The 22,385-nt window shown below is 43.4% G+C and overlaps 1 protein-coding gene across 1 annotated transcript in view; it reads right to left on the reverse strand.

The window, feature by feature from the left end:
• Window positions 1-21,637, reverse strand: part of EHD4 (EH domain containing 4) — a 68,467-nt gene extending 46,830 nt beyond the window's left edge. The window contains exons 1-3 of the mRNA XM_033952988.1: window positions 20,977-21,637; window positions 6,657-6,833; window positions 4,242-4,339 (exon numbers count right to left, since the gene is read on the reverse strand). Of these exons, the coding sequence (XP_033808879.1) occupies window positions 4,242-4,339; window positions 6,657-6,833; window positions 20,977-21,209 (508 nt within the window). The 5' untranslated portion in view covers window positions 21,210-21,637. The remainder of the gene's footprint in view (window positions 1-4,241; window positions 4,340-6,656; window positions 6,834-20,976) is intronic.
• Between the last annotated feature and the right edge of the window lie 748 nt (window positions 21,638-22,385).

Below are 22,385 nucleotides of genomic sequence, written 5' to 3' on the forward strand. Positions count from 1 at the left end.
GGGGGACGAAGATAGGCCGAATGGTAGCACTCGATACTGTAGGTGCAGATTTCCCACCCGAAATCTGAGGAACTTTCGGGAGGCCGGGTGAATGGGGATGTGAGTGTAGGCCTCCTTGAGATCCAGGGAGCATAACCAGTCGTTCTGCTCGAGGAGGGGGTATAGAGAAGCCAAAGTCAACATGCGAAACTTCTCTTTGACCAGGAACTTGTTGAGGGCCCGAAGGTCTAAAATGGGTCGCAGGTCGCCCGTTTTCTTCGGGACGAGGAAGTACCGGGAGTAAAACCCTCGGTTCAATTGGTCTGACGGGACCGGCTCGACAGCCCGAAGCTGAAGTAAGGTTTGGACTTCCTGAAGAAGAAGGGCGGTCTGCGTCGAGCTTGAAGGATACTCTCTTGGAGGATGGTCCGGGGGGACCCGGTGGAATTGAAGAGAGTATCCTTCTCTTATGATGGTGAGGACCCATAGGTCCGTGGTTATGGCCTCCCATCGATGGTAAAAAAGATGGAGGCGGCCCCCTATGGGAGAGGCCGAGGTTATGCTCCCGGGAGGGGCGTCAAAAGGGCTGGGGAGCCTTAGGTACAGCCGGTGGCTGAGGTTTTGCTGAGACTTCTGGGGAGGTTGTCTCTTCGCAGGCTGTCTCGCAGCAGGCGTTTGTCTGGGCATGTAACGCCGCTGGTAAATCAGGGGTGGCCTGGAAGGTCGAGACTGTTGAGGTTTGGGTTTGGGCCGCAGGATGGATTGAAAGGATTTTTCATGATCCGACAGCTTCTTGGTAACAGTTTCGATAGACTCATCGAACAGGTCAGCTCCAGCACATGGTACGTTGGCGAGTCTGTCCTGTAGGTTGGGATCCATATCGATTGTACGGAGCCATGCTAGGCGACGCATAGCTACCGCGCTTGCGGCGGCGCGTGCCGAGAGTTCGAATGCATCGAAGGAGGATTGCATCAGCTGGAGGCGTAATTGGGAGAGGGAGGCTACCACTTCCTCGAACTCGAATCGAGCTTGGTTGTCTATGAACGGAGTGAACTTGCGGAGCACCGGCAAGAAGAACTCCAGATAGGAAGAGAAAAAGAAATTGTAGTTTAGCACCCGTGACGCCATCATGGAGTTTTGGTAGAATTTTCTACCAAATTTGTCCATCGTTCTCCCCTCTCGGCCCGGCGGTACAGAGGTGTAGACCTGGGAGGGATGAGAGCGTTTAAGGGAGGACTCGACCAGTAGGGATTGGTGGGAGAGTTGAGGGCCCTCGAACCCTTTATGGTGTACGATGCGGTATCGAGCATCGAGTTTGCTGGGGATCGCCGGTATGGAATACGGTGTTTCGAAGCACTGCATGAAGGTCTGGTCCAGTAATTTATGCAAGGGGAGCCGAAGCGACTCCGTTGGAGGGTTAGGTAAATGCATGGTGTCCAGATACTCTTTGGAGTATCGGGAGCCCGTGTCAAGGGTCACATCCAGATCATCCGCCATTTGTCGGAGGAATGATGAGAAGGACAATTGTTCCGCCAGCGTCGGTCTGTGGGACGGGCTGGAGGAGGAGGAGGCCTCCAGGTCCGTGGACATCGGGGAGTGACAAGGAGAATCGGGCACCGCTGTCTCCTCGTACTCCGGGCCCCCCGGAGGGGACACCTCTGATGAGGAGTATCCCCTACGTTGCAGTTTTTTCTGCGGTGACACCTCCGAATGGCGTGAGGAGTGCCAGGATGAGTGTCTCGATCGGTGCCCGTCTCGGTGGCGGGACGGGGATCGGGATCGTCTGTGCATCGCATGGTCTCCCGAGGCCCCCAAGTGGATAGGGCTGGAAGCGGTGGATCGCAACTGGGTTTGCGATGCGGGTTCTTGCGATGCTACCCAAGTCTGGTAAGGAGTACGGAAGAACTCTTCCTGACTATGCCCAGGGCTTCGAGTATCGATCGGAGGTCTGGTCCCATGTTGGCGCGGAGGCGTAATGGGTTCTAATGGCGGCATATCGGTAAGCGAGGCTTGCCGCGTGGGCATCGCCGCCCTCCCCCGTTCGTCCTCGTCAGTTGTCGAGGTCGAACGGTGTGGGGGAGGGGGAGGGGGCGGACCGCCCCTTTGGACCGGTACCGGGAGGTCACCCTGTATGGCAGCGATGAGCCCGGGTCCGATGGTCTGCATGAGCTCAACGAATTGAGCTTCCAGCACGGACCGTAGCGAAGCCGATAAGGAGGGATCCGCACCGAAAGGGGGTCCTCCTGCACGGACATCGCGCTCCTTCGAGGCCGAGTGCTTCTGCTTAGTAGCTTTCGGCACTTTGATGACCATTGGTGGCACTGTGGAAGGAAGAGGTACCTGAACCGAGGAGACCGGGGCAGGCACCGACGTCGAGCTCGTGGATGGTGTCGGGGTGAGCGATGCCGGTTTCACCACACTCGATGCAGGAGGGGTCGATGCCGGTTTCGCCCGAACCGGGGAGGTATCAGATGAAGTGGAGGCTGAGGGATCCTTAGCTGCGTCCATCTTGAACATCGATTCCCACAATAGGCAACGCCGCTTGAATGAGCGTGCCGTAAGGGTAGAGCAAGGCCTGCACGATTTCGGGATGTGGTCAGGGCCCAAACACTGCAAACAGCGCCAGTGAGGGTCCGTGAGTGAAATCGCGCGTTGGCACTTGCTGCACTTTTTAAACCCGGTGATTGGCCGGGACATAGGCCGGAAAATCTCCGCCGCGAGGTCGAAGCCAGTGGGCCTGAGCCACGTGGCCGGCCCGTTCGACCCGCCGGAGGAAATAATCTTCTTTTTTTTTTTTTTTTTTTACTGAAAAAGAAAAGAACTGTTAACTGTAATTAAAAGAAAGCGAAAACGCGGACAAGGAAGGCAAATTTAACTGAATTCAGCTAGCGCATGATGAAGTTGAACTTCTCAGCTCCGCGGAAAAGAAAGAACTGAGGAGACACGCCCGGATCTCCGGGTAGGAAGGCACCGGCGCATGCGCGGTGCGGGCATCTAGAAACTTTAAGTTTCTACAAGCAACACGTGCTTGTGAGACGTCCGTACCGGGGCTCTGTCTGATGACATCACCCACTAGTGAGAATACCTGCCTGCTTGTCCTGGGATAATAAAATCATTTTTCCTACCTTTTTGTCTGGTTTCATGAGTCTCTGGTTGGGTGTCAGGTCAAAAGCGCGCCGGGATAAAAGTGCGCGCAGACAACTGAGCGCAGTGCGGAGGCGCGCGCCGAAGAAAATTACTGTTTTTAGGGGCTCCGACGGGGGGGCGTGGGGGGGAAACCACTTTACTTAATATAGATCGCGCCGCATTGCGGGGACGTTGGGGGGGGTTGTAACCCCCCACATTTTACTGAAAACTTCACTTTTTCCCTGCTTTTAGGGAAAAAGTTAAGTTTCCAGTAAAATGTGGGGGGTTACAACCCCCCACAACGCCGCCGCAATCTGTATTAAGTAAAGTGGGGGGGCTCCCTAACAAAAACCCCCGTCGGAGCCCCTAAAAACAGTAATTTTCTTCGGCGCGCACCTCCATCTTGCGCTCAGTTGTCGGCGCGCGCCTTTGTCTTCCGCGATTATGTCTATGAACCCTCTGGTTGTACTTCCTTCTTCTGACTGTAAATCCAATATTTATTTATTTCTGTCTCTTTCTTTCTCTCTCCCCCTGCCTGCCTTTCTTTCTCTCTTCCCTTGCCCCCCCCAAGCCATCGCGTTGATTTCTCCACTTCCCCGATTCTTTTTCTTTTCCTGCCCCCCAAGCCACCACGCTGATTTCTCCTTGCTTCCCCGGCCAGGCCTGGCGCGTACAAGGGCTGGGCCCACAAGCCTTCCACCTCCCCCGGACATAAATTCTGACATCAGAGAGGAAGTTCCAGGCCAGCCAGGCAACGATTGGCTAGCCCAGAACTTCCTTTCCAATGTCAGAATTGACATCGGAGGTGAAGGCTTGTGGGTCCGGCACTTGTACGAGCCTGGCCTAGCTTGGCTCAGCAGGAAGAACAAGATCGCACAGGCAATGCGATTGACTCGCGTTGCCTTTGCGATCGATCATTTGGGTACCCCTGCCACAGACAGAAAAAAAAAAAAAAAAAAAACAGACTAAACACCAAGCATTTTCTCCCTTGTCTTGTGACCTAAAGCAAATTTCACACACCTAAAATAGCTGCATATATAACATTGTCACCAAACTGGCTCGAAATGACAAGATCTGGAACAGGGCAATAATCCTGTAGCTCTCATAACTGACTTGTTCCTGTTATAAAGACTCACCTCTGCTGATGCGCTGTTTCTCTCCAGATAAGATACCTGGAGAATCGATAATGCTTATGCTTTGGAGGACCTGATTGGGTAACTGGGAGCACATAAACCTGCAACAGAAGGACAAAATCAGATTCCACAGGATTGCAGAGAAGTTAACTTCTAAAGTACTGGCATTCCTCAAACCACCTGGGAATCGGTATTCTGAAAAACAGCACATTGTCCATACTCCACAACTACATATCAAATTTTGTTATAAGCCCTGCATTTTGTCATGTGTTATACATAATTTAATTATGTTAATATATATATATATGGTATATGGTTATACTTCAACACAAGTCCCACAAAGTACAACATGGGGAAAAATTTCTATACAGAAAGACACAGATGAGGTGGCATGTATCATCTATTCAGACATTTTGTAGACATTACAACATTGCTCAACCTGAAAATACTGGGATCATGACCCTAAGAGAATTTTAGAGAATTAAGTGAGTTTTGATCACCTGGGATATTCCAATTCTAATCAACAGAAAAGCTTCATGCAAGAAAAGACAGCAACAAAGGAGAAAAATACAAGAACAGTACTAATAACAGAAGGAGTCAATGCTAAAGAATTATACTATTCATCAAGTGGGAAAAGATCAACTACCAAGAAAATACAAGAGAAATGTACAAAAATATTTCTCCATCATATCAAGTGCCATAGGCCTGATTAATAGTAACTTTCAAGCATGCCTTTATAGGATGCCTATATATATTATATCTTATGACCTCTAGAATGAAGCTGTCTTTGGCATGATGCAAGTACTACAGCAAGTGTTAATTGTAAATTGAGAGCAAGATCAAATGCCTTTACTTAGGAGTAAGTTCATTATCATCATGTTACATGCAAAACTAACCCATCTGAAGATCCAGCAGGGGATAACGGTGAGCACAAGGAGACGCTGGGGCTATACCGAAACCAGCGGCAGGCAGCAGAAGCAGTGGCAGAGACTTAAGAACACAGCCCCGCCCCTCCCCCGATCCAGCAGGGTTCTATTCCATACTAGATATCGGATCTGAGAATGGTGGCAGTTGACCGTTTAATGCAGCTGATGCACCGAGATGATAGTGGCGGTTGTCTGGCTGTTGCAGAGGCCAACTGATCCAAATGACATGCCTGCATTTTAGCATTGCATTGACTCTGATCTAAATGACTAGCCTGTATTTTGGCACTCATTACTACGTCCTGGGAAACCTCATGGCTGAAATATTGTGTGTTGGTTTGGCTGCATAAGTCAGGGGAGCATATCAGCTTTCGCTCCTTGGCATATCGTCTTTATGAACTTCTAACATCAGATCCTATAGTCTGACTGGAATTTACTTTATTTCATTTATTTTATTTATTGTTTTCTCAGGTACATTAGCTAGATTGTGAGCCTTCGGGACAGCTAAGGAAATCCAAAGTACCATTTTTATTTATTTTATTTTAATGTATCTTTAATCTATCTTCATTGTAAACCGCTTTGAACCTCACGGTATAGCGGTATATAAGAAATAAAATCAAAATCAACAAAGACCATGGGATGGTGAATGGCCTTGTCTCCGTTCCCGCAGCAATCAGCGGGTAACAGTCACCGTGTCATTCTCCAAGTACAAGCCTCATTCAACTAAGAAAAGAGGCACTATTAAACATTACTTACTATGGCTGATATATCCTTGAATCATCTGCTGACTAGAATATTACAAAAAGGAACTGCTAACAGAATAAGATAAGAATCCATATTTCTGAATATTGACAGGTGGTTTCATCTTATCCACCTGAAAATTGACTAGCCTGAAGCAATGAGTAGCACTATAACAATGCCGACAGCTTTGATGGCTGTCATATACTTTAACACAATAGAAAAAATAAATGAAATGAAGCTCCTGAGTAAGGTCTTCTGTTCCCTAAGCCAGCCATGGATGCTGCAGGAAGAGTGTTTACAACCCTTATTGGGGATATGGGGGAGGCAGTAATTGAACTATCACCATCACCCTTGCGATGATTGGGCTACACAAGTGGGAAAGATAGGGGAACAATCCCTGGGCAGATGCAATAGCATTAGATCCCAGAACAAGTTCAATCATAGAGCCCAAAGGAGCAAGAGAAGATTACTCTCCCCCCCCCAAAAAAAAAAAAAAAGTCATGAAACTAAGCTTTCAGACTCAAGGAGAGAGTAAATTTTGAAGACAGTTCAAGATATGATTCTCCTGGCTCCTTCTGAATACTTGAAGCACAAACATATGTCATCCCCAATGATAAAAAGGAACACTGCAGTTCGTAAAAGTTACTTTTAATGTGTTCAAAGGAAAAAGTAAGATGCCTATTTTCATGCTGCTTTAGAAACAGATAGCATGAGATAATACTATAGTATAAAATACAATTTCACTGAAAGGTACCTGTTAAGGAAAGCATTTCCAAAAGAGTTGAGTTTGCGGAAAGGCTTCTTGGGGTCCACCACTAGTGCATTTCCAGGAATGGATCCTTCTTTCTCCCCATACATCACTGCAATAAAAGAATCTGTAGTGGGCTCTGGGCCAATTCTCATGCCTGGAAAGTCCTGTTCCAACAGATATCTTAGAGGAGACAAAAGGAAAAGGGGTAACGAATTCTCAGATCAGAAAAATCAGCTTTCAGATAATATGCTCAATAAGATACATCTCATATTGCTTCATTAGCACAACACAGATATGCCAGATGGATTACAGATTTTTGTGTGTATAAAGTAGTGTGGTTGCTATGATAGTCCACTTGAATGTGCAGAAACAAAAAAAAAAAAAAAAAGGTAACAATTCTTAACTTTCAGAAGCCAAAATCCCTTTATCAGCTCAGAACAGATCTTTTGTGGCACTAATTACATTTGTCACCTTTCAGAATCCCAACTAGGTGGTTTACATAAAATAAAGCATGAATTCTAAGGAGCTTGAAGGATGCATACACCTAAGGCAAGAAGGAAAATGCATGCCAGTGCACCCCAATCCCCTCCAAGTGCTGTGGGGTCCCTTTACTAAAAAGTATGTTGGGCACCTAGAGCGCAGTTTGTTTATTTATTTCATTTTCTATACCGTTCTCCCCAGGGAGCTCAGAATGCTTTACATTAATTTATTCAGGTACTCAAGCATTTATCTCTGTCTTTCCTGGTGGGCTCACAATCTATCTAATGTACCTGGGGCAATGGAGGGGGGGGGATTAAGTGACTTGCCCAGGGTCACAAAGAGCAGCATGGGTTTGAACCCACAACCGCAGGGTGCTGAGGCTGTAGCTTTAACCACTGCGCCACACATGTGGAAATAGACTAATGCACAACCATGTTAAGGCTTTTGCAATAGTTGCTGTTATCGTGTGATGAACCACGCATTAATGAATTTCTCAGAGTCTCTCAAGTGGCGTGGCATTAACTGTAAGAAGGTACAGCATGATAATGGGGATGTTAACGCATGACCAGAATAAAAAATATGGCAAATGCTTCCACTAATTGTCGTATAAGGTTTGCAGCTAGCTCATAGTAAAATTCTGTGTTAAACTGCGTTAACTGTAAATCCTTAATGCACTTTATTAAAAAGCATCTGTGTCTCTCTCCAGTCTCCATCTGTCCAAATGGGAACTCTAATCATGATATAAACCTTACCCTAACACGAAGGGACGGGGCCTGAGGAGTCTCAGCAAGTCAGAGCCTTCCAGATTCACGGACCACAATTGTCCTGCGTGCACTTGTCCCTGCGAGCAATTGTTGGCCCATATTTGTCGGAGCGCAATTGTCCTGTGCTCATTTGTCGGTGTACTAGATAGCTAGTGAATATTTAAAGTGTAGTGAGTGGAGGTCCCACCCCCTCAAAATGAGCGTGACAATTGTGCTCCGACAAATGCACCCAACTGCGCGCACGAACAAGTATGTGGATGTACAAGTACGGCGGTGAATACTATTTTGTCTTTTTGAGGGTTACATTTTAAACATTCACTTACTATCTAGTGTTAGGGTAAGGTTTATATCATGATTAGGGTTTCCATAATCATGATATAAACCTTACCCTAACTCTAGATAGCAAGTTAATATTTAAAGCAGGGGTGTCCAACCTTTTGGCTTCCCTGGGCCGCATTAGCCGATAAATGTTTCTGGGGCCAAACACTGCAGAGAGACAGAAGAGGGAGCCGGCAACACGGTAAACACCTGGGGGCAGCAGAGGAAAACACTGCCATCGCCCTCGACTGGGGCCGCACAAAATACTTCACGGGGTCGCAGGTTGGACACCCCTGATTTAAAGTGTAGTGGGGGGGTCCCCCCTCAAAAAAGAGGATTACTTTGTAACCCTCACAAAGACAAAATAGTATCCACCGCTGCAACTGTCCAGGCGCACAATTGTAGGGGGGCGCATTTGTTCGGCGCTTATTTGACGGGTCATGGTCCAAATATCTTACTGCCTCCATGGGATAAGGGATGTTGTTAGAATAGCATGACTGTACCTGTTTCCGTTCACTAGAGTGTGTTTTGGTTTTGTGAACAAAAAAATATTCTGCTTGTTCAATAGATAATAAAATCAATATAGCACTAAGCCATAAGATGCCATATTCGAATTCAGCACTGGTGTACTATCCTGTTTACAACACCTTGGGAGGAGAGGAAGGGCGGACAAAAGACTATTTTAAGCAAAGTGCTTTCCCACATTTCAAAATAACTTCAACCTCATATCTCAACACTTCCTAAACCTGTTTTATAAATGTCCAGGGTTGTATATTTAAGGATCATATTTGAATGTTTTGTTTCTCCACAGTGCTTGAAGACACAAATAACTTGGAGGGATTAGAGCAAATTTAATTAAAAAAAAAATACTTGCACTTTTTCACAATACAGTTCAATAGCAACAGGAACATCATCACTCAGAAAAAGAATGAGAAAGGATAGAGAGTCATCCAAACTGATAAGATGTCTAGACAAAATTAACGAATCTGGTCTCTTGTCACGATACAGCCCTTACTAACAAAAAGAAAAGTAAATCATTTTTCTTGAAAATTAAATTTATTAAAGCAGCCCTGGTTTTAATTCTGCAAGTAGGTTTCATAATGAGGGTAGACAGAAAACAGGAGATGAAAGCTTCTGGTCCCTGCAAGAAGATGTCATTTCAACTCGCCCTCCTCCTCATTTGTAGACTGCCCCCCACCCAAAAAAAAAACCCCAAAAAACCAGCAGGCATAAGCCACCAAAGGATGCTCCATTTTTGCTTTTAGTCAAACCTATTCAGCTGCAAGTCAGAAATCAGTTGTAGCTACTATTGTGATGCATATATGCATCTCCAAGGATTGTAGGAAACCGTGAAAATTTATGTTAAGCAGCACAGCCAGAATCAAATTTAGTGGTTCAAAACCAAAAGGGTTCTAATAACAAATGGCAAATACATGAAACGGTGTGACATTTTATAGTTCTCCAACTCTAAGGCATTTCCAAAGATTTTTCCTAAAACCTCATAGAAAAGCTTTAACCTATTATTGTACTCACATTTAGCCTATCACTTTTCATTGGTTATTTATTCAAGGTGAGTTATACAGTACCTGAATTTATTTCTCCAACTCCAGTAGGCTGACAATCTAATGGGCATTTACTAGACTGTATCAGTGCATTATCATTATTGCACTTTAATATATAAATATATATTTAATGTGGACCCTATTTATAACTTACACATCATACAAAGAAATAATGCAGGCTAAATGCAGAATGCGTATTAATATATCAATGCCTCTGAGCAAATCTAGTCAAGGCAAAGGAAAGTGAAGTATCTTGCCCAAGTCATAAGCAGCATCAGTAGTATTCGAACCCTGGCCTTCCTAGTCCTTAGTATGCTATTCTAACCACTATTGATGCTCCTTAGAGGCAAACCAAATTTTGGCTCCAAAACTGGCCCCAAATTCATTTTTTTCAGTTTTGGCCAAAAATTTGTGCTTTGTCCTGTCTTCTTCCCCTCCCTCTGAACAGGAGTTGCCCTCCTCCCCTGCCCACATCATGTAGGCGCTTCCCTCAGGCCTATCTTAGATTCCCTGGCAATCTAGGGGTGTAATCAGGGCAGGAGTGATGCCCATGCTGGTTCTGCTCTCAAAATAGCTGCCATTATCTCTAGTGGCAATCTTGTGAGACTGCCACAAGAGGTCATAGCAGCCATTTTGACAGTTGAGTTGCTATGAGCAAGAGTGACTGGGGATCACTACTGCTCCAACTACACCACAAGAGATTTTAAAGGAATTGGGGGGTGGGGAACTACTCTTTGCATTATTTTTTCTGGATATGTGTATTTGCAATATGACTGCAGGTAATACTGTTATGATCTTGAATAACAGTTTATATGGTAAATAGAATGCTCCAAATAATTTTAGCAGGAATTTAAGTCTGTAAATTTGTCATTTGGCAACTTAGGAATTAGCCTCACATCGGACATACACTATCAGCCGTCATTCCAAATGTGGCGCAAAGTCAGCCACTGTAAGAATACTGTGGCTTTTAGTTTCAGCTTTCATTAGCTGAGGTCCCTATGTTCAGAGGTTGTTTTGCTTTGAGGTAAAATAGGATCTTTAATTATTTAAATTATTATATGGTGGTGTGCAAAAGTCCTGCATCACATGGTGAAAATTGAGTATTTAGTCATTTGAGACTCATTTAACATAATAAGCTACTAACGGAACATAAGCTACTAACGGAACATAATTTTGTATGAAAAGTATAATTTCATGAAATTTCTGGCAATTCCTTGATAACTGTGATTATTCAGTTACATCAGATTGATCAGAATGATTTTGATAACAGGCATAAGAGTTTTTTGAAAATTGAATAGAAATTCACCAATCAGCAGTGTAGCATTTGCAGCAAATCAGAAGTGATATTTTTGCAGCCAATCAGCATTAAGCTTCACTACATAGCAGGAAGTATAAATTTCTGGATTCCTGCAACTGGTATCATTCAAACTGATTGACCAGAGACATCAATAGCAATAATGTCCAAATTTCAGTTCTTGTTGGAGGAAAACCGGCTTCGAATAGTGGTTCTTGAAGAGGGGTATTCCAGCAAGCAGATTGCACAGAGGGTGGGATGCAATCAAAGTACAGTGATCACAGTGCTTCAGAGGAAGAAGGAGACACGAAGAACACAGGATAGACAGTGTTCAGGTCAACCAAGAAAGACAAGATCGAGTGCTGAGACAAACATATCTTGGCAATAGGAAGCTGACATCACCTCAGTTGCTGAGAGAGTGATAGGACAAGTGATTAGTGCAGAATATATGTACGCAGATATTCAGAAGAATTCAAGCCTGAATGTCTTAACTCAGGGAACTGGATTTTAGAGGTGGGGACCCATTAACAGGACAGTGTTGGAATGGGTTCAGCCAAGGGAGGTCCTGCCTTACCAATTTACTGCATTTCTTTAAAGGTATGAACATGTGAATAAAGGAGAGTCAGTTGATATAGTGTATCTGGACTTCCTCAAAAGCTTTCTGGAAGTTCCTCATGAGGGGCTGTGAGAAAATTAGAGAGTTATGGAATAGGAAGCAATGTTCAGTTGTGGATTAAGATTTGGTTATCAAACAGAGGGTAGGGTTAAATGGCCACAGGGATCTGTCCTGGAACAGTGCTATTTAACATATTTATAAATGATCTGGAACTTGGGAATGACAAGTGAGGTGATTAGATTTACAGATGACACTTAACTGTTCAAAGTTGTTAAAATGCATACAGACTGATAAATTGCAGAAGACCTTAGGAAATTGGAAGGCTGGGCATCCAAATGGCATTTTAAAAATCATGGATAAATGCAAGGTGATGCACATTAAGAAGAATAATTCAAATTATAGTTACCAGATGCTAGGGTCCACTTTAGGAGTCAGCACTCAATAAAATGATCTAGGTATTGTTGTAGACAATACGCTGAAACTTTCTGTCCAATGTGCTGCAGTAGTCCAAAAAAAGCAAACAAGATAATAGGAATTATTAGAATAGGGACCCTTGGTTAATTATTGTATTTTTTGCTCCATAAGACACACTTTTTCCACCCCCAAAAAAGGGGTGGAAAGTGGGTGCATCTTATGGAGCAAATACACCTTCCTCCACCCCCCCCCCCCCGGTACCTTTTTAAAGTTGCAGTGGTCCAGCGTGCTCTCCTGCTGGACGGCTAGCTTTGGTAGCAGAGCGACGTGATGCAGCAGCGCGACCTTTCTGCTTCCTCCCTGGTTCTGCACCACTCAGTGATTGGCTGAGGTCAGTTGTCAATCACTGAGGGGTGTGGGACTAGGCAGGAAGCGCAAAGGTTGCGCTCCTGCGTTGCACCACTCTGTTACCAAAGCCAGCCATCCAGCAGGAGAGCATGTTGGACCACCGCAACTTTAAAAAGGTGCTGGGGTGGCTTCAGGCTGGAAGGTGGACTGCTTCAGGTGTGGGCGGCTGCAAGCTCCTTCAGGCTTCCCAGCACCAAACCACCAGACGCACCCCCCCTGTAGAGGAGGAAATTTTTCCTCCTCTACAGGGGGGGTGCTTCTTATGGTAAATTAATATTATAATGCCTCTATCTTTCCAAGATGCAACCTCACCTTGAGTATTGCATTGGTTGCCAAAAAAAGAGTCTCAAAAAAAGATATAGCGGAATTAGAAAAAGTTCAAAGAAGAGTGACCAAGATGATAAAGAGGATGGAACTCCTCTCAGAGGAAAGAATAAAGAGGTTAGGACTCCATCTTGAAAAAGAGATGGCTGAAGGGAGATATGATTGAAGTCTACAAAATCCTAAGTGATGTAAGAATCAATTTTTTACTTCATCAAAAATCGCAAAACTAGGGGACACTTGAAGTTATTACAGGTAAATACTTTTAAAAATTAATAGGAAGAAATATTTTTCACTCAAATAATACGGTAGTTAAGCTCTGGAACTCGTTGCCCAAGGATGTGGTAACAGCGATTAATGTAGATGGGTTTAAAAAATGGTTTGGATGAGTTTCTGAAGGAAATGTCCATAGTCTGCTATTGAGACAGACATGGGGGAAGTCACTGCTTGCCCTGGAATTAGTAGAATGGAATGTTGCTACTATTTGGGTTTCTGCCACGTACTTGTGACCTGGATTCACTACTATGGAAACAGGATATTGGGCCAGATGGACCATTGTTCTGACCAGTATGTCTATTCTTACATTCTGGCTCTATAACATGTATTCGTCATCTTAAGCAGTGGGAAGCTGCAGATTGGCAATAAGGGTCAACCTCAAACTCATGGCATGGAAACCTGTGACAATATCCAGTCCCTTCAGAGTCTACTAAGCACTGGCATTAGGCCAAGCTTCCCTGTCATTGTGTAACCTTAGAGGATGCTAGTGGCATGTCTGATAAACAGTGTTAAAAATGAAGGCTGTTTTCCTCTCTAGCCTAATCTACCTAGAAATATCAAACAAGTATCAAAGGGTCATGTCTGGTTTGAATTACTGTATAAACAAAGTCTACCACTTATTTCCGCTAGAGGATGTTTATTCCTTATGAGGAAACTACCAGGAAAAGAATAGAAAACCTACACAACTAGCATTTCAACATTTTTGCAACTGGAGTCTCATCCTCATTCCTAAAACCCAAACACTTCACTATATATGACATATCAGAAACAGTCAGTCTGAAAATATTTTATTAAGAAATATTTGGAAAAAGATTTCAAATCCCCAAATTTCGAATGCTATACCCAGGGCTCCTTTTATGAAGGCGCGTTAGCGGTTTAACGCACGTAATAGCGCGCGCTAAAACGCTGGATGCACTAGCTGCTACCGCCTCTTGAGCAGGCGGTAGTTTTTCAGGGTTAGCACGTGATGAAAAGTTGCGCGCATTAAACCCACTAGCGTGGCTTCGTAAAAGGAGCCCCCAGTGTTGGGTATGATTTCAAATCAAGTAAACTGAAGTGATGATTTAAACTAAATTTGTATGATTTTTTTTTTGTTTTTATTTGAAAGCACCCTGATTTTAAAATCACATTCAGGCAATTTTGTATCTTTTTCAGTAATTAAAAGTCATTTTCTGATCAAAGTGCTTCAGTTGATCGCTTGCATTCGTTTCCTGCTATAAAGAAATTCTTCTTTCAAGTCAATACAATACTCCCTTTAGCAGCTCCATTAGAACGACCAACTTCGGTGCAGCTGGGCAGAAACTCCACATCGTAACAGACTAAGGCTTAGATTCTCAAAAAACCGTGTACTGGTAGCAATTTTAAAAAAGCAAGTCAATTCTCCAAAAACTACTCATGCAAATGAGGTTGGCGGAGAGTAGCGAAGAATCGCTAAATTTGATGGGCACATGCACAGAATGCAAAAAGAAAAATACAAAACAAGCAAACCCCCCATCCCCACCCCACAACAGCGGGAAAGATGCACATTATTTCCTGCCGCCAAGCGACACCCCCCCAGCAGCGGGAGAGATGCTCATTATCTCCCGCTGCCATGCAACACCCCTCCCCTCGTACCTACGATGACCAGTACCCTCTCCTGCTTATCTTGATTTAGATGGCTGACCGGAGGGATGCCTACTCCTTCCAGCCAGCTGGCCCACCTCTTCAAAATGGGCCTTCTCCTCCCTGGTGCATTCTGGGATGCACCAGAGAGGAGCCTGAGGCTCTGACTGGCCCAGGCTGTTTAAGGGCCCTCCCATATGCATGGATGAGGATCCTAAGGCTCTGATTGGCCTGGACGCCTAAGACCCTACCCAATGTTTGAAGCTTGTGCAGATGAGGACAGAGCTTATGGGGATGAGAACAGAGAGATTCCACAGGGGTTCCCCATATTATTCTCTAAAGGTGACTTTTTTCTGTAAGAGGAGCATCCTGAATTTCTAACATATTGTAAATTTTGTCAAAAGTTTTGAATTGGCTGCCAGCCAATACTGTACACTGGTCTATAAATATACAAAAGACAAAGGCTTTACATATTGGCAGCCTAGATTTGATCCTCTCTCCTATAGGACAGGTTAAATAAATACATAAAAGATAGAAAGACGGAAGGATTTAGGAGTGATTTCTGACTCCATGTTTAGTATGTTTCTCATTTTATCATAAGGACTGTGGCATCGTTATACCAAAGCGGCAAAGAGGGTCAAAGTACACTTTTAAAAAATCAGAGCAAAAAGCACCAATAACAATCGAGTATGGGACAATCAAAAAGATTTATTGGTGGAACTGTTAAACCAAACCTTCAACTCCAACACCTCATTTTTCTACTGTCCAACTGCAACGCCTATTAATATTAGGCTTTACATTTTTTGTCTTGGATCTAAAATACTAGTAAATAAGATATTTACTGTACTTTAGATTCAGGACAAAACATTATAAAATGATATCCCTCCATTCCAAGATATTTATGTACATATGGTTTTGACTCGTAGTCAAATTTATGTACACCCAGAAGGCCCTCAAACATAAAGGCCCTAATTCTACCTAAGGTTTGGCACTGATTAGTGCAGCGCCCATTATAGAATCATGCTTAGTGCTGCCTAAGCTTGCTTAGACAACGCCAAGCATGCTAACATTTAGGCATACCATATTTATGCAAGGGTTTTCTTCACCTAAAATTAGGCACAGATATCAGAGCCTAAAGGCACCTAATTCACAAGGAGGTGCCTAAATCGAAAACACACTCAATCCACCTCTAACCATGCCCATTTTTACTATATGAGCTTTGGGCTAGGCACCTACTTTTTATAGAATTGTATTTTACAGAATCGAGTTAAGCGCCTTTCAATTAAAGTCCAAATAAAGCCAATTATGAGACTCCCAATGCCAATATCAGCATCAATTATGCCAATATCAGTGCCTAACTTTAGACAGACTTTATAGAAACAGGGCTAAAACGTATGCCAATGTCTTTCATACATATTCAAAAGGGAAAGACATTAAAAAATTCTGCTTGGGTTACATAAGTTCATCCTTTCATCACAGTTTTTAGCAATGTAGCATTCACCCTCTTAGCTATTTTATAACTCCGAACTCTTTATTTTCTGCTCTGTAGATGCTTTTCAACATCTAGTTTTATGCTGGAAAGGTGTGCAAGACGGATTTGCTTTTCATAAAACATACATCATTCAGCCGTATAAGAAATATGGAGTACTTCACCATTACCTTGGTGCTGAGAGTTTCTGTTTTTAGGTTTCAATTGGTGAATACCAATAAAACAAACCCAATACAAGAAAATTAAAAAGGTATAAACACCAGAAAAATGCCATTTCTTTTAGTACTTGCTCACTTTTCTCCTAGTTTATTTTTACTCACCAATCAAGTATTTTTCTCACTTAGGATTTGTCAGCACAGAAATCATAAAGGTGAGCCTGTTGATATTGTGTATCTGGATTTTCAAAAGGAAATTAAAGTGTCATGGGATAGGAGATAATGTCCTAGTGTGGATTAAGAACTGGTTAAAAGACGGAACACAGAAAGTAGGGTTAAATGGTCAATATTTTCAATGGAGAACAGTATAAAGTGGGGTTCCTCAGGGGTCTGTGCTGGGACCTCTGCTTTTTATCATTTTTATGAATGATGAGATAGGATTAACAGAGATCATTAAATTTGCTGATGACACAAAGTTGTTTAAGTCACATGAGGATTGTGAAAAATTGCAAAAGGATCTTGCAAAAGAAGGCATCAAAATGGCAAACGATGTTTAATGTGAGCAAATGGAAAGTAATGCAAGTAGGAAAGAGGAACCTGAATTATAACTATATGATGCAAGATTGCACATTAGGAGTCACCACCCAAGAAAAGGATCTAGGTGTTGAAACCCTCTGCTCAGTGTGCAGCAGCAGCTAAGAAAGCAAATAGAATGTTAGGAATTATCAGGAAAGGAATGGAAAACAAAGCTGAGGATGTTATGCCTTTGTATTGCTCCATGGTATGACCGCACCTCAAATACTGTATGCAATTCTAGTTGCCGCATCTCAAAAGATATAGCGGAATTAGAAATAGTACAGAGAAGGGTGACAAAAATGATAAGGGAATGAGATGACTTCCCTATGAGAAAAGACTAAAGCAGCTACGGCTCTTCAGCTTGGAGAAGAAACAGCTCAGGGGACATACGATAGAGATCTATAAAATACCAAGTGAAGTGGAACAGGTAGACGTGAATCACTTGTTTACTCTTTCCAAAAATACTAGGATGTGAAATACAAAAAAAATTCAAGAGGAGGAGCAGCACAGAAAGGAATACCAGATGAAATTGAAAGAAGCTAATAGAGAGATACGTCTCGTGAAAGCGAAAAAGCAAATGGCTAGAAATGTAAAATAAAAGAGGGGACAAAAATATTGTCATTAGAGAAAGGAGGAAGGCAAAAAATGGAATTGCGAGACTGAAGGAAGCTATAAAATGCTATGTGGAGAGTGATGAGGAAAAAACAAGCTTGCTAAACAAATACTTCTTGCGTTCACAAAAGAAATCCTGGAGAAGGACAATGATTTGCTGACAAAGTTACACATGAGAATAGAATGGATACTGCACCGTTCACGGAAGAAAGTGTTTATGAACAACTTGAAAAACTGAAGGTGGATAAAGAAATGGAACCAGATGGGATTCATCTCAGGATACTGAGAGAGCTCAGAGAGATCCTGGTGGGTTCACTTAAAGATTTGTTCAATAATTCCTTGGAAACAGGAGCGGTTCCATAGGATTGGAGAAGAGAAAATGTGGTCCCTCTTCACAAAAGTGGTCACAGAAATGAAGAAAGAAACTACAGGATAAGCCTCACTTCAGTTATTGGAAAATTAATGGAAGCATTGCTGAATGAAAGGATAGTGAACTTCCTAGACTCAAATGGGTTACAAGATCCAAGACAACATGATTTTACTAAAGATAAATCATGCCAAATGAATCTGAATTCTTTGACTGGGTAACCAGAGAACATGCACTAGATGCACCATATTTGCTGACATATAGGACCACGGCTGTGGAGTCGGTAGATAAATCCTTCAACTCCTCAGTTTCTGGTACCCACAACTCCAACTCCAGGTACCCAAAACTGTCTCCCAACTCCTCAACTCTGACTCCATAGCCCTTTATAGAATGCACTTTGTTCCCTCAAAATACGCTTAAAATATGGGGTGCATCTTATGTGCCGGTAATCAAAATGATGAGTTGAAATTTCAAAGGTTGAAAAAGTCCGATCACATAACCCCTTCTTACCGACTCTTGCACTGGTTGCCAATGGAGGCAAGTGCGAAGTTCAAGCTGAGATGTTTTTGTTTTAAGGTACTATCTAGTTTAACCCCTAAATATATAACTGACCTCTTCACTTTCTCAACCAATAGACACCTAAGCGCACACCTGAAGTTGGTCTCCCCACCAGTTAGAGGATGTAAATTTAAAAGACATCATCAACATCTTCTCTCTTATCAAGCAGCATTATTGGGCAAAGACCTGGAAAAACTAATTACGTACGCAAATAACTATGGTGAATTTAGGAAACACCTAAAAACATACCTGTTTTTGAAGTACCTAGGTAGCTGATCTGCACAATCTCTCCCATAACAACTGATCCCTTAAACTGTTAGCCACTAATCTCCAAATATTTAAGTTCCACTCAGTCTGTAGCATCTTTCTAATCATTGTAAACCACATAGAACTTCACGGTCCTGCGGTATATAAACTGTTATTATTATTAAAATTTCTGGTTTATATTAATATAGCACTCAACAGAAAAAAAGGAGTCTTCCTTTGCCCAGCACAGAGAGAAGCAAAACAAAAAGAATGACAAAGCCAATTTTACCGAAAGTTCCTAGGAACTTTCAATAAAATCCCTTGTATTATATTGTGACATTGGCTTTGCCTTTCTTTTGTTTTTATATTAATATACCATCACGTTGTTTCTGCTCTCTTTCAGACGCCTTGAGGTCTCACAAGCACGCACTGTACCCGGGCATCACATTGCTTATGCTCTCTCTTGGACACTGTGAGGTCTCACAAGTATGCACTGTATACGCGTGTCACGTTGTTTCTGGGTTTTGAGGATGAAGATTAAAAGGTACCTAACTACAGTGTTCACTGGGTACATTTTTTGTAGACATAAATAACTATAAAATTAGTACAGTAAATCATTATGGAAATTAATGAAAAAATGTAGAAAATTATTTTTTTTTTCTTAAAATATGTATTAAAAAGGAGTGGATGTCTTATACGCCACTGTGCCTTATACACCAGCAAATACAGTAATTTACTTTGAGTTCAAAGTCTTTGATATGGTTCCTCAAAGGAGACTCAAGTAAACTGACTGGGTGACCAGAGAATTGGGTAGAGGGAGTGCACTAGATGTGTTGTATTTAGATTTTAGCAAAGCCTTTGATAGTGTTCCAAACAGATGTCTAATAAATAAACTGAGTGCTCTTGGAATAGGCCCCCAAAGTGACAGACTGGGTCAGGAACTGGTTAAGTGGAAGACAACAGAGGATAGTGGTCAATGGAGATCACTCTGAGGAAAGGGATGTTGCCAGTGGTGTGCCTCAAGATTCTGTTCTTGGCAGGGCTGTGGAGTCGGTAGATAAATGTTCCGACTCCGACTCCTCAGTTTTTTGTACTTCAGACTCCGACTCCAGGTACCCGAAATTTCCTCCGACTCCGACTCCTCAACTCCGACTCCATAGCACTGGTTAATTTTCAGATCGTTAAAATGGAATGTCAAGTTGAGAGAAATGAGCATTTTCAACACCACCTTCTTTTTGCTTTTAATCAAGGTTCTAAGGCCGCAGAAGCTGCTCGCAACATTTGTGCTGTGTATATAATGGGTGCTATAGCTGAAAGAATCACTCGTGATTGGTATGCCAAGTTCAAAAATGGAGTCGGTAGATAAATGTTCCGACTCCTCAGTTTTTTGTACTTCTGACTCCGACTCCAGGTACCCAAAATTTCCTCCAACTCCGACTCCACAGCCCTGGTTCTTGGACCTGTTCTTTTTAACATTTTTATATGGGATATTGCTGAAGGGCTGTCAGGTAAGATTTGCCTCTTTGCAGATGATACCAAAATCTGCAATAGAGTAGAGGCCCCAGATGGTGTGAACAACATGAAGACAGACCTAGCAAAGGGAGAAGGATAGCATAGAAAAAGGGTGGGGGGGGGTGCAGTCCAGCGGAGACAGAGACGTAGGTGGGTGGGGAAGACGGAAAGGTGTAATACATGAGCAGATTCGAAACAAGAACGAAAAAAGAGAAAGTGACTGAGCTGGGCGGAGGGGATTGCCAGAGCTGCGGTAAGGAGTGCGCTGAAAATCTGATCATTTCCTGTTAATGTAACATCCAAGAATAGCACTTATTAACGCTTGACTAACGACAGCAACAGTGGTTAAGTACCTTTTTTTTTTTTTTTTTAGTTACTTTATTAAACTACACTCAAACCCGACTGACTATCCTACTTTAAGTCGTCGGTATTTTATTTCTGCTGAAAGCGAGTATAACAGCAAACGGCCAAGTCAGATGGTAACAGGTTTGTTAGAATTTCCATGTACCCAGCTAGGCACAACAAGCGTCTGTCAGACACCCACCAAAATACCAGGGCATGAGAGGGGAATCAGGAGTATTAGTGCTGGAATACAAAGCAGGATCTCCAATGGGCGGGATAGTAAATAAATAAAAACTTGAATGAGAAAACTATCCAAGGCTAGTTCTAACCATTATTAAACTTTATTCATAGACTTTCATGTGAACTAACTAGGTAACCACATTACTTTGCGCCCCCTCCCTCCCCCGTTACCTGATGAAGGTGGTTTTCCCCGTGCTGTACTGCCCCACCAGCAGCACCATGGGCTTGTTCTCGAAGTCGGCCTCCTCCAGCGCCGGCGAATGGAACTCGTGGAAGCGGTAGAACTCCTCGAGCGGCAGCAACTTGCGCAGGTACAGCGTCTTCAGCCCGCCCGTCACCGTCTGCACCACGTCGGTGCCGTCCTTCGGCCTGCCCGAGCTCTCTTTCCCCAGCCAGCTGAACATGTTTCCACCGCCGCCCGAGCAGCCACTAGCCAGAAACCAGCAAACGCCGACCGTCACCCGCCGCTCCCTGACACGCGCGCGCGCATACTCACACACAGTACCGCCGCCCGACACCTACTCCCAGCCGGCCACGCCTACGTTACCGCCCCGCCGCTCTGTGAACTCGTCATCATACACGTAGCACTGTGAAAAGAGGAAACGAATGAGGTGGGTGGGTTGGAGAGGAAAAGAACTGCCGAGAACGGGGGGAAAAAACTTGCCCCCGTGTCTTTCTCTACGTGAAAAACGTCTTTTTAATTTAATTTTATTTACATTTTTGGATTAGGGTTTGTAGGACATAGATAAAGCACCCTATACAGTATAGTTGAAGAGCGTAAAATGATGTGCTGGGCCGGCTGAAGAGGTTATGGTGCCCCGGACCCCTATAGCTTAGCCCGCGCCCACTTCTATTTTTGTGCCCCACCTCCCAAGCCCATTCCCGCCTCCCTCCTTTGACGCTACTGCCCAGTGCCGACATTCATAGGTCAGTTGCCGCGAGGAGGGAAGGCCAGCATCAGTCTCAAGCAGCAGCTTAGAGGAGGAGGGAAACTGATGCTGACCCGCCCCTTTCGTGGCGGCTGGCCAATGAAGCTACATCCTGTCGGCACTGGGCAGTAGAGTCAGAGGAGGAAGGGAGTTTCCAAGCTACGTCTCATAGTTTAATTTATGGGCTGGTGACATCAGGTTTTAGGTTTATAAAACATTTGATATACCACCTATATCAAAACGGTTTTACATAGAATAAAAAAGAAACTGTATAAAAAACAGATTTCAATACAACACAGTCATACACATAGACAATGACTTACTGGTACGAAAGGTAACTGGGCAGAACTACAATATTTGGATAGAAATTAACGGGGAAAGGAGTAGCAGGAAAATCATTTGAAAAAAAGGAAGGCTAATGAAAGTGTAAAAACTTCCATATCCCGTCCTTAGAAGGACGATCATACGTAGTAAGCACCTTTAAAAAGAAACGCCTTTAAACTGATTTAAAATTTATCAAGGGATGTAATTTCTCTTAAGTGGTTAGGGGCCGAATTCCAGATTGTAGGCACCATAACAGAAAAAAATACTGGTTCGCATAGTGTTAATGTACAGTGACCACAACACGATCCAATTCAAAGTGGAACTAAG

Source organism: Geotrypetes seraphini, chromosome 7, assembly GCF_902459505.1.
Source record: "Geotrypetes seraphini chromosome 7, aGeoSer1.1, whole genome shotgun sequence".
Classification (NCBI taxonomy): domain Eukaryota; kingdom Metazoa; phylum Chordata; class Amphibia; order Gymnophiona; family Dermophiidae; genus Geotrypetes; species Geotrypetes seraphini.